Source organism: Sarcophilus harrisii, chromosome 3, assembly GCF_902635505.1.
Source record: "Sarcophilus harrisii chromosome 3, mSarHar1.11, whole genome shotgun sequence".
NCBI classification, from domain to species: Eukaryota; Metazoa; Chordata; class Mammalia; order Dasyuromorphia; family Dasyuridae; genus Sarcophilus; species Sarcophilus harrisii.
The window spans coordinates 243,260,893-243,274,779 of NC_045428.1; the positions used below are offsets into that span (position 1 = coordinate 243,260,893).

A 13,887-nucleotide genomic window follows, 5' to 3' on the forward strand; every position below is an offset into this window, starting at 1 on the left:
AAACGACAAAAACTCATGTTTTTATATGACAGAGAGCTATGCCTTTCTATGGAATCCTATCATCCACACTACAAACTGCTCTTTGTTTTCACAATACTTGAGGAGTCAGTTACCTATTTCTATGTAAATATAGGACAGGTCCTTTCTCGTATGTAACAGTAAAGCTGTAACATGTAATTTATACTTAATAATATTTCTCTTATGACCTCTTTGCTGAGGAAACTGCTTCTTCCATGTTCACACTCAAGCTCAGGGCCGAAGGAAATTTAGTTCTTCATGTTAAAGAAAAGAGACCTAACAAGCATCCGTTCCCCTGCTAAAAACAATGTTATAAGTGGTGGTTAGGACTTTGTTTGTTTGTTTTTGCTGAGGCAATTGGGGCTAAGTGACTTGCCTAATGTCACACAGCCAGGAAGTGTTAAGTGTCTGAGCTCAGGTCCTCCTGAGCTCAGGGCTGGTGCTCTATCCACTGCATCACGTAGCTGCCTGTGATTAGGTATTTTTGAAATAGTACTATTCCACAGGCAAAAAACAAAACAAAACAAAGAAAAAACATTCCTTGAAGCCAGGGAACTTTTTGTTTCCCAGAATCTAGCAGTTTTTTGGTCCATAGTTAGCATTTAATAAGATTGGTGCTGCTGTGTGTCTAAGCTATGAGTAAGATTCCCTCAACACCCACATTATAACCCAAAAAGGAAGGTGTCCCAAAGGGAGAGTGATCCTGAAACCCTAGTGGAGACTGAGTCTTGCATTTCATCTGTGAACCATTAACACTCCGCCGTGTACAAATCACTTAGAATATATACCAATTTTGCTATCACTTCTTTCTGAGAAGGTAAAGGTCTTTCATCTATGCATCTTCTCTCACTAGGCTGACTCAAAATGTCTGATCTTATCAGAAGAAAATGAACTGAATTGGTTTTCCCACCTTTAGTAAACTGTCAATTGAGTATTATATTATTTCATTTCTCTCCTGACTTTTTGAAATTTTGCGTGTCTTCCTCAGCTGCCTTTTCACCTTTAGCCTTTATGGTCCTTCTTCCAATTGCGGAATTCTTAAAACAACTTCCATTTGAGAAAATGCCCTAGATCAACTATACCCACTTTTCTCCCATTTCTGCTCATGATTCTTCTGATTGTTACACCTTGGGGTCATGAAAATACCTTTCTCACTTCCATCCCCAATTTTCATTTCTTTATATGTGTTATCTTTCCCCTCTGCTCCCATCCCCCGTTAGAATTCCATAAAGATAGAAAATGTCTTTCTTATTGCTTGTACTTACATTCCCAGAACTTGTCTGGCACTAAACAAGCAAGTGCTTCTAACTCCCCGTTATTGCCCTGTTCTTTTGTGGATTTTTTAAATTCTTCATTTTTTAAGAATGGAGATTATTACAGGGAAATATGTAAAAGTTGGAGCTATTAAATTCGAAACTTTACCCAAAGTGCTATCAAACTGTACATATGCTTTGATTCAACAGTATCACTACTGGATCAGTATCCCAAAGAGATCACAAAGGAAAGAAAAGAACCTATGTGTATAAAAATATTTGTAAGCAGCCCTTTTTAGTAATGGCAAGGAACTAGAAACTAAATGGATGTCCATCAATTGGGGAATGGCTAAATAAGTTATGGTATATAAATGTAATATTATATTATTGTTCTATAAGAAATGATGAACAAGCTGATTTTAGAAAGGCCTGGAAAGACTTATATGAACTGATGCTGAGTGAATCAAGCAGAACCAAGAGAACATTGCACATAGTAACAATAAGATTATATGATGATCAACTGATGAACATGGCTCTTCTCAACAACGCAGTAATTCAAAACAATTCCAATAGACTTGAGATGGAAAATACCATCCACATCCAGAGAGATACTATGGAGACTGAATATGGATTGAAGCATAGTATTTTCCCTTTTTTGTTCTCTGCTTTTTTCTTTCTCATGGTTTTTTCCCTTTTGGTCTGATTTTTCTTACACAACATAACAAATATGGAAATATACTGAAAAGAACTATACATATTTTACCTATATCAGATTATTTGCTGTCTTGGGAATGGGGCAAGTAAAGAAAGAAGGGAGAAAAATTTGGAACACAAAGTCTTACAAAAACAAATGCTGAAAACTATCTTTACATGCATTTGGAGAAATAAAATACTATTGAAATTTTTTTAAAAAGAAAATTGTAGCTCTTAAAAATCATACTTCAAGTTATATGACCTGATGCAAAGTGAAGTGAGCAGAACCGGGAGAACAATAAACACAGCAATAGCAATATTGTAATGAGGATAAACTGTAAAAAGTTTTAACAACTCTGATCCACACAAAGATCCAAGACAATTCCAAAGAACTCAAGATGAAAAATGCTATCCACTTTCAGAGAGAGAACTAATAAGTTCTGAAAACAAACTAAAGCATATTTTTTCTTTATTTTTCTCTGAACATGGCTAATATGGAAATGTTACACGTGCCTTCATATGTATGAGGAATATAAAATGTAAATATATGTTATATCACACATTTGAATGGAGAAGATATAGAGGGAGACAAACTTTGGAACTTATATCAAAAACAATATAAGAATTTAAGTACACTTCAATATTGCAGCAACTAATGAGGGCAAGAATTAGAAAGATCATTCTTATCCTCAATGAAAATGGATTTTATACCAAAGTGCAATTGAAAATTAAAACTAATTATGACAAACTAATTAATCCTCAAAAAATAGCAAATACTTTCCAAAGAACCTAGCAACTGGAAGAATTGTTAATAATTTCCCTGTAAAATGAAAAAAGTTTCTTTAAACTAGAAGACCATTGCTATGAAGAAAGCATGCTTGTTATAAATGAGACAACAGAAAAAGTTAGAGTACTGGACTGAAAAAAGTTAACTTTTACTGATGAAACTTATTTCATTTAAGGCCATATAACAGAACTCTTGTCATAAGAAGTCCAAGTGAACTGGTAATAGCTGTATCTTCACAAAACTGTAAAAAATGCATCAAACTTGTCAAGGCTTATTTCCACTGAGTCTTGTACATATTACCAGGATGATAAACTCTGATATGCACATTGATAGAACAAGAAATAGAATTTAAACTACCTATGAGTTATAATCAAATCATATGATACCTTTAACATAAAATGGTTTTTAAGTGTGATTTTATGATGAATTAAGGAGTGTATATTAAAATATTGTTTTTAAAATATAAAATAAGTGATTGCAGCAAAAAAGAAAACAGAATACATTTAAAATATTTTAAAGATGTAAAAAAAAAAAATAAGATTTGTTTTATGTCATAATGAATTAACTTTAACCCAAGTAATTTACATACCCATGTACACTCCATAATAGCCATGAAAATAGCTAACATTTATATAATGATTTAAGTTATATAAACTATTTACAAATATTTTCTTCTGTTACTCTCACAACAAGTCTAGAAGGTAGGTACTATTATTATCTCCATTTTTCAGATGAGAAAACTGAAATAGATATTAAATGATTTGCCCAGGATGATAGAGCTAACAAATGTCTGAAACACCAGGTACAGTACTCTTACTGATTATACCACATATTTCTTTATCACTTAATCATTGGCTACTTAGGAGTAACCTGTACCCAAATTTAGGTCCACATTCTTGCATCCTAATCCTTCTCAACCCTACTCCATATGTCATGCTAATTCTGCCCCCTTCTACTGTGCCCTTTGAAATTTGTTTCATAATGAACAAACCTCCTTTCATTTTGGATCGTGGCCTCCAATACTCCTTTTATCCATTTGCATTGAAACCTGACTATCCCCTGATGACACTGAGCCCCTGGCAATCCTGTCTAGCACAATCTGCACCTATTCTCACATACCTTCATTCATTGATCCTAAAGAATCTGAATACTCCTTCCTCCCTACACTGACTCATTCAGATTCTCCCTTTGCAGTCACTGCTCAGCAACTTTTCTTCTGAAGTTCATTCTTATTTTTCCTCTCCTCTGCAATTCTTGTCCTTACACTAAAGGATTTCGACATTCATGCTGGTGACCAAACATCCTCAAATGCTCTGAACTCATCCCCCTCCGCCTTCTCTAATCTATATTCCAAAATTGCCAGACTGATTCTCCTTGAGCACTGATCTTACCAGGTTCCTCTTCTACTTAATAAATTATAGTATCTCCTTATTATCTTCTAGGATCACTTATAAACTCTTCTGTTTAGAACTTAAATTTCTTAACATTTGGTCCCAGATCTTTTCACCCTCAAAATACATGACTCATTTTCTGCACTCCACAGTCCAGACAAATTGGCCATTCTTCATACCTGATATGCACTCCATGCTCGGTCCCATATCATACAATATTCTTTCTTTAATATTCTTCATAAAGTTTTCCTGACTGCCTTAATTTTAGTTTCTCCCTTTGAAAACTACCTTATATTAAATTATGCTGTCTGCATATACTTATAGAAATATATCCCTTAACTCTATATACTCTTATGAAAGATTGGAAACAATGAAGTGTAGGTTTCTTCAAAATAAAGACTGTTACACTTTTCTTATAAATCCAGCACTTAGGACAGTGCTTGTTACATAGTAAGTGACTAATAAATGCTTATTGATTGACTGAACAAGCCTGAGAACATAATCATCATAAATGCATTTTTATATAAGGAAATGAGTTCTGAGTTTCAGACAATTAGCTTATGAACACATTTTTGCTATAAAAAATTATCTGTAACTTGGAAATTGTAGTGGTGTATAAAACATAATGTTGACATTTTTGTTTTAGACATAAATCAATCATTTGTTATATTTAATTAACATCGGAGACCATCAATTGAAGACAGAGTAGATAGAAGAAGGAATTTGAAATCAAGAAGATCAAGATTTGAATCCCACCTCTGATACTTATTATCAGTGTGGTAGGAAAGTCACTTAATTTTCCTAAACCTTAGTGTTCTCAATCACAAAAATGAGGGGGTTAAATTAGATGGGATCTGGAGTTCTTTACAACTCAAAATCTATGATCCTATGCTGTTCAATCCAAGATTCCAAAGGCCAAAGAATAAAAACCGAGTCTAAAAGTCTTCCCAATTTTTTACAGAAATTGAAAATCCACTTCTCAAAAACAAATCTCTTTCTTTTCCTCTTCCTCTTTCTCCTTTTCTGAATATCTGTTTCTGTCGATCTCATACACTCACTACACACACACACACACACACACACACATACACACACACCTTCTTTATGCTACATTTGGTTTCTGGTTTAGCAACTGTCTGGCCTCAGCAAGTAATACCATTCTATGGAAACAAAATAAAATGTTCACTTAAGACTTCTTCTCCCTTACAAATGATCACTCTAAAACTAAATTATTTTGGGGAGGGAAATAAGGTTCCTGAATGCACGTTCTGAGTCTAAATTTTTGTTATGTGTAAAGTGGAAATAATATCTACCACTATATAGAAGAACATAGAGGACCGTTATAAGAAAATGAGATGACAAGTCAGAAAGGACTTCAAAACAAGACATGAAGCACTATAACCTTTAGTATTGAGATTTTTCTCTGAAGCTCCTGGATTTTAAAGGAATTTTTTAGTAAATAGATAGTCTAGTAAAAAAAAAAAAAACAAACAAACAAACAAAAAAAAACCTTCCTCTTCTACCCCACTGCCTCCAGACTTAGAAAACACAGGCATGCAAAACAGTAGAGTACAGACAATATGCACAAAATGGAGACCTAAGCAGCACCTCCATCTGGTTTTTCATCTCAGATGCTGGCAGGAATCTGAAATAGGAATAAGCTCTGAAGAAATTTGCTTCTTGTAGTAAAATGAGGCCACATTAACACTGAGACTCATGACCCTTTAATGTGTCTCAGACAGCACTCCTTTATGACAGGATGGATCCACCATCAAGGAATGAAGCCAACTCTAAAAATGAGGTGAGTCAGAATCATGCCATAATATTTAAACACCTGGGCATCTGTAAGAGCACTCAATCCACATTATCTGAGAATGATGGAAATGAGGTTGTCCCTACTGTATATATAACAGAGGTGGATTTAGGCAGAGATTGGTTAATGATTCTATGATCCAACATTTAAAGGTGCTTGTCTTTGCTTTAGGATAAATGGTGAAAAAGGTTTACATTATTATCAAAACCAATCCAGTTATGGGTGGTAGTTGTTTTGTTTATTTGTTTGTTTGCTTTTAACAGAAACAAACAAAAACCCCTTTATTGTTATTTTGATTGTCACAAGACAGGATAGCCTCTGTGCATTACAAGTTGCCTAGCAACATCCCTCAGACCTTACTAAGCACCAGAATTCATTTCAGAGTTGCTTGAGGAGTTCAACACCAGCATTTTACTGCTTAACAAGGTTAAACAACCAGAAGATGGAATTTGCAATATCTGCCTGTGACTGAGCTTTACATATACTATAAAAACTCAATCCAGTGCCTCATTCTGTGTCATCAATTCTCCAGCTTTCCTTTTGGGAAGGATTTCCTTTTGAGAAAGATCATCTTTTCCATATTTTGGCACATGGAGAGAAGGAAAATGTCTCATACATCATATACACAGCTTCAATCCCACAGGAAGGACAGCTTAGTATAACACATGCCATAGGCAGTCTTAACATCTGATTTCTATATTATCTCCCATGTCTCCCCATCCCCATCCACAGAACATTCAGGTTTATCCTCAGAGGACTAAGAATGGTATATATGAAAAAGGGATATATGCCATCAGACATGGGATAAATTACAGAAACATTAAGACAACCATTTAAACCTAATGTATTGCTAAGAGACTCAACACTATGGCATCAAATCTTTAATACCTGCTTCAGAAAAATGGTAAATAAACTGATGCAGAGAAAAGTGGGCAGAATCCCAGTTTATAAAAACAAGAATCACATTGTAAAAACAATGTTGAAAGACTTCAGAACTCTGATGAACTCAATGAATAATCACAAAATTGTGTCTGGACTGATGATGAAGTCCTAATACAGAGGTGATGTATTCAGTGTACAGAATAAGACATATTCTTTGAAAATAGCCAATGTAAGAATTTGTTTTGCTCAACTACATAAATAAATGATACAGATATGAAAAGATATATATGAGAGAGAATAGACTTTTGTCTATTCTATTGAAAAAAATTAAATGTGACTATAAAAAGGAAGTTAGTATTTGTTGTTGGGAAGCAAATAGTAAATTGGATTAGGTAGTAGCTATTTTCTATTATGTGGGTAAGCTCTACAAATCACTCAATTACTCTTAGACAGTACATTTCAGTAATTACTGAAACCCATACATTTAGAAATAATTCAACCAGTATACTGCCAAAACATTGCTAATGGAGATGTTAAAAGACAAGAGAAAGGAGTTAAGCTCTTAGATATAAAAAAGAAGAGTTTTATACTCTGGTTTTTCTTCAGATCATATAAATCTTTTGCCTTTTAAAAAAAGAAGAATTTTATTGTTATTTTTCATCAATAGTAGAGGACAGATCACTGGATTGCAGCATTTTAGAATCAGAAGTCACATTGAAAATAATTAGGTACAAACCACATCTAAACAATAAATAACAAATTAAGGGACTTGAACCACAATTACGACTCAGGTATTTACTGCCTGTGAGACCCTGTCATATCATTTCTGTGGGTCTCAGTTTCCTCATCCCTAACATCAGAATTAGACTAAGTAATCTAAAAGGTCCCTTGTAATTCTAAATCTTAAAAAAAAAAGGGTGGGGGATGGGGGAGGAGGAGTGTTAGTGGTGATTTACATGACAATTTTAAAAGGTTACAAATAAATAAATAAAGTTACAAATAATAGATTTGCAATTTAAAGTGAAATCCCATAAAGTAAATCCAATAAATTATCCCATAAATCAAAAATAAATCCTATAAATTACAATTTTAATTAAAAAATTTAAATCTCTAAATTCTATAGTTCTAGGTAATTCCAACCCCCAACATGATCTATTTTTGTATTTTTTTGAGCAGCAGTGTGGCATGATGCACAGGGAGCTGGACATGGAAACAGTGAAACATGGATTTCTTTTAAGTCCTACTTCCACTCTGCCTGCCCCCTTTAACACACACATACAGACTTTATGACAAGTCTCTTAACTTCTCAGTTCCTCCAGGCAACTTTCTAAGACTTTAAGTTTCAAGATAGTGTCTATCAGGATTTTAAAAAAAAAAAAAAAGGACTTTCTGGATGTATTCTACTATACTGACCTGCAATGGAACTCCATATACTAATGAAATCATATTATTATAATAAATTCATTATAATGAATACAATAACGGGAATCTCTCTACATTGAATTAAACAATGCTATCTTTTTAGCTTATACTAAAGATGTTTCACAAGTAACATAGGAAGAACCTACCATCCTCTGTCATGGCGTTGATTATGTATGGAGATCTTATATGGAAGTGCCCTTTCACCCAGGTTTTCCAAATTTCGCACTATTGCGCCTTTATCCAACAGAGCTTGTAAGGTGCGCTTCAGGGCAGTGGCAGTCTCAGGCTATTAAGTTTTAGAAGGAAACAAAAACACAGTTTACCATTTCAATTAGAAATAACAGAAGAACTTTCTTAAACACAAAGATATCCATCCCAATAGATTCATGTACCGATGGATATCATCCCAATGAAACAATATAAAGTTTGAGTTATGACAAAATAAAACAGAGAACGTGAAAAATCCAGAGCATGAAGGAATTATTTCTGAATTTTTCTAATGAAATCGGTGTCTGTATTACCAAAGAAAAATGGTAAACATCTGAAATCTTTCTTTCCACAAATCCTAAAGAAAAACTGCTAATGTATTCAGAAAATATGTTGAATCTGGAGAAATATGAGGATGCACCACCAAAAAATTTATTTTTATTATGTTTTAATAAGCTGGCAACTTTAAAAATATCCATAAAAAGTATCATTTTTGGTAGAACACAGTGCAATTCCAAATAACTCTATACTAAAAGACATGCAAATTATAGATAAATCAAAAATGATTGACTAAGATGACAATAATTCTGGTTGACCACAGCCCCTTGGTTTGGTAACTATGCTACACATTTGGGTTTCAGTTTTGTCTAACAAAAAAGCATTTCCCTGTGGTAACTCTAACTGAAGCATTTCCAGCAATAAGCTTGGAATATTCTTTGCACAAATCACATTTTAAAAAAAAATCATTTTATTTAGATTTATGATCATATAATCCTGTGATCTTTATCTGAAAAAGAGGAAAAAAGATACTTAATAGCACCAAAAACAAGAAAATGACCGAAATATATTTTCTTGTTTAATTCTCTAAATATAAGAGTTAAATCAAGGATTACTGCACTTTCATGGCACAAATGGTATCCTCAACTGGACACCCAAACAGTATAAAAAGAAAAGTCTTGTAAAGAGATTTTTAAAAAATATTATCAGGCAACTTAGAAAAGAAGGAAGGGAAGAAGAGAGGAAGGGAGGGAGGGAGAAAGAGAAAGAAAGAAAACAGTCTAGGATATATGACAATTTGAAATGTTAAACAGGCACACCATATGGTCAATGCCAAGATTCTGGATAATGGCCTGACAATTAAAAGGGAAAAAAAAGAACAACTAAAAAAAATTAGTTTCTAAAAAAAACAAACACTTAAAATATGCTGCAAGAGAACACAAAGAGAGGAAACTCATATTATAAAAAGCAACCTTATTATACAGGAGATAGTACAAGTATTGTTATTTCCATTTTATAAGGGAACTGAGCCTTGAGAAGTGAAATGACCTACCCAAAGCCAGAAAAGTAATTGCTAGAGCCAATATTTGAGTTTAGATATTATAATTCTAAGTCTAGTTCTTGATTCTACTATATCTCCACAACTTTCATTAAAATTTTCTTGGTTGTTCTAGAGAACAATGTGGAACTATCCCCAAAGGGTATAAAATTATACATACCCTTTGATACAACAATACAACAACTGCCAGGTATATATCCCAAAGTGATCTTTGAAAAAGGTAGGATTGGAGGAGTAAAGACCTACTTGAACAAAAATATTTATAGCAGCTCTTTTTTTGGTGGCTAGGAATTGGAAATTGAAGAGATACCATCAACTGGCTAATGGCTGAACAAGTTGTGATATATGACTATGATGGAATATTGTGCTACAAGAAAAGACAAGAAGGATAATTTCAGAAATAACCTGGAAAGACTTACCTGAACTGATGCAGTAAGTAAGCAGAACCAGAAAACACTATACACAGTAACTGTGATACTATGAGATGAAGAATTGTAAATTACTATTCTCAGCAATACAACATTACAAGACAATCCTGAAGGAATTGTCTTGTACAAAATAATTAATATGGAAATGTTTTACATGATTGCACATGTGTAATCATGTGTAACTTCTATGAGACTGCTTATCATCTTATGGAGGGGTATGGGAAAGGAGGGGAAAAGTAACAAAATTTGGAAGTCAAACTTTTTTTAAAATGTTAAAAACTGTTTTAACATGTAATTGGGAGAATATACAATATTACAAATAATAGTTTTTTTTTTTTAAATTTGGTTGACCATCTTGGGGCTAACAATTTATTTGCAATTAAACCATATCAGAATAGGTTGACAGAACTGGTAATATTTATTTATTCATTTACCTATTTATATCATGTACTTTTTTCTTCTTTTAAAAATTTTTGGTAATAGCTTTTTTATTTTGACAAATAGATGCAAAGAGTTTTCAATAGTTACCTTTGCAAAACCTTATGTTCCAAATTTTTCTTTCTTCTCCCCTTCCTCCCCCCACCCCATCCCTAGACAGCAAGCAATCCAATATAAGTTAAACATGTGCAACTCTTCTAAACAAATTCCCATATTCATCATGCTGTACAAGAAAAATCAGATCAAAAGAGAGGGGAAAAAAAGATAAGAAAGAAAAAAATAGCAAACTGTTATGGGCCAGAACTCTGAACTTGAAACAAAGGATTATTACAAGGTACTAAAGTCAGTGGAATTGATAGAGACAATAGTTATCTAATTTATCATGGTTCAGTATAACCGATTTAATTCTACAAGGAGATGTTATGGGCCAGAACTTGAAACAAGGTGCTAAGCAGAATTGAGGAGACAATAGTTATAACTAGTTTAGCATTGATTTAATCCTACAACAAATAATAGTTTCTTAGTGATATAATGATTGGTTTGTACTCGGTGTAGAGCATATAAGCAAGAAGCTCTCAGGGACAGAAAGACAAGCACACTAGAAGCTCTGGGAGCCTCAGCCAGGATTCAGTTGGGGAGATTCAGAAGCCAGAGAAGAAAAGCGGGCGCTCAAGCTCTTGGAACCAAGGCCAGACCAGAAGGCCTCCGGAAAAACTAGCTGAGCCCTAAATGAAGGAGACAAGACTTTGAAAGAGATAATAAAGGATTTGGACTTTAACCCCTGGCTGTGCTTGTTTGGTGATTACTGAACTAAAAGGAAGGCTGCTCCCAGAGACCCCCAAAGAAAAAGAAACAGTTACATTTTAGAGAGAATATTACAGCAAACAAACAAACAACAAGGTGAAAAATACTATACTTTCATCCTTATTCAGTCTCTATAGTTCTCTCTCTGGATGCAGATGGCTCTTTCCATCACAAATCTATTGAAATTGTCTTGAATCCCCTCATTGTTGAAAAGAGCCAAATCCATCAGAGGTGATCATCATATAATCTTGTTGCTATGCTCAATGTTCTCTTGGTTCTACTCATTTCATTTAGCATCAGTTTATGTGTCTCCAAGCCTCTTTGAAATCAGTCTGTGTGTCATTTCTTATAGAACAATAATATCCAATAACATTCATATAGCACAAATTATTCAGCCATTCCCCAATTGATGGGCATCCACTCAATTTCCAATTTCTAATCACTACAAAAAGGGCTGCCACAAACATTTTTGCACATGTGGGTACTTTTCCCTCTTGAATGATCTGTTTGGGATACAGATTCAGTAGTGAGGCTGCTGGATCAAAGGGCATATTCAAAGTATTATAGCCTTTTGTGCATATAGAACTTAGAATATTTAGTCTAGAAGATGAGGGCAAGAGGGAATAAGAAATATGATAGCTGGCTTCAAAAATGTAAAAGATGGTCATAAGGAAAAAGGATTAGATTTGTTCTCCTTGGCTCCACAATGTAAGATTAGGAGTAATGGATAGAAATTATAGAGTCATATTCAGGCTTAATAAAAGAACAAAATCCCTCCCAGTGAAAGCTAGTCAAAAATGGAATGGGATACCATGGGTGGTAGTGCATTCCCTGTAGTGGAATTTTTCAATCAAAAACTGGTTAATCACTTGTCAGGGATGTCTTAAGAGGGGATTCTTACTCAGATATGGATCAGAATAAATGACTGGTGTCTCGGATTCCATGATCATGTTCTTTACTAGCTCATTATTGTTTTAGTGGAGTAGAGGATGGAGACATTTAAGGAAAAATCCATTTATATGGTGATGCCCAACAAGATGCATGAAAGAGGCAGAGTGTGTGGAAGAAGTGAATTGGCATTTCCTCACCTGGCTGCATTACTTTGGCATTTTCTCTGACTTTTGCACCTTGCCTTCACATTGAGCACATTGTTTTGCCTTCTATTATATAAGAAGTTCAATGAAGACAAGAGAGTGCCTTACTTTTTTTCATATTTGTATCCACAGCACTTTAGCACAGTGCCTGGCACACAATAGGCACTTAATCAATGTTGACTGATTATAGGCTACTGAAATGGATTGTGAATTCCTGACACCATATGTCTACAAATACATAATCTTATGCATCATTACATCCTGGCTAATTCTTAAGTTTTAAATTGCCACATTTGGTAACAACCCAGAATATACCAACAATTGGCTGAACATCTCAGTGACTATATGTCTCTATAACAATGCCACACAGGGCTTCAAGATCCAAAGAAGTTGCTTACTGAAATTATATAGTGAAAAAGATACTGGATTTGTAATTAGAGGAACAATGCTGGAATTTCAGCTAACACATTTAATTACTTATGCAACCTACAAGTGACTAGCCTTTCTTTATATTGCAGGGGTTGACTTTTAAGGTCCATTCAAGCTCTAAATCTGTGATCTTATAATTCCAATATTTCTAGTTGCTTTATCTGGATCAGAAGTCCTTAAGCTGAGATCTATGGAATTTTTTTCTTAAATAATAACTAGATTTCAATTATATATTTCACTTTATTAACTGAAAAAGATTATTCTGAAAAGGGTTTGACAGGCTTCACTAGACTGCCAAAGAGTTCATGACACAAGGAAGAACTCCTGGTCTAGATACCACCCTCAAACACTTACTCTTACTTTCCTTAGCTGCAAATTAATGAGGGTGTAAATTTCTGCCTCAAAGTTTTCTGATTCCTGTGATTCAAAACTTTGCCACTGCTGTATATTTATATATTCCTTATTTCTCAAGGAAATTTCTCGCCTCACTTAACAACCTCTCATATTTCCAGGTTCATTCCATTTGTCTAGCTTTTTGCAGTCACCAATTGATTCCCAACTCAATCCTCCTTCTTTCTCAATAAATTCAGTATCTGGCTCCCAGTGTTCTTTTCCATCCCAACTCCTTCCCTCATATCAGAGAATTTAAAATATACATTTTAGAGATGATATAGAGATTAAGTGATTTTGCTCAAGGTTATAGGCGGAATTCAGGCCCCAGATACAATTTCCCAAGGTCCTCACTCCAAATCAACACACTTTCATTGTCTGTCTATCAGAAACATGCAATTTGGGATTTGAACTTGATCATCTTTTAAGATCTCTATTCTAAGGTCTAGTATATCTCTAAATCTATGATAACTATACCTTTGGTAAAGTCTCAAAAAAGGAG

At 34.1% G+C, this 13,887-nt stretch overlaps 1 protein-coding gene across 3 annotated transcripts in view; it reads right to left on the reverse strand.

Moving 5' to 3' along the window:
- Positions 1-13,887, reverse strand: part of MRPS6 (mitochondrial ribosomal protein S6) — a 73,395-nt gene that overhangs the window by 11,944 nt on the left and 47,564 nt on the right. For all 3 annotated transcript variants that reach the window (XM_003763420.3, XM_031959321.1, XM_031959323.1), the window contains exon 2: positions 8,406-8,545. In XM_003763420.3, the coding sequence (XP_003763468.1) occupies positions 8,406-8,545 (140 nt within the window). The remainder of the gene's footprint in view (positions 1-8,405; positions 8,546-13,887) is intronic.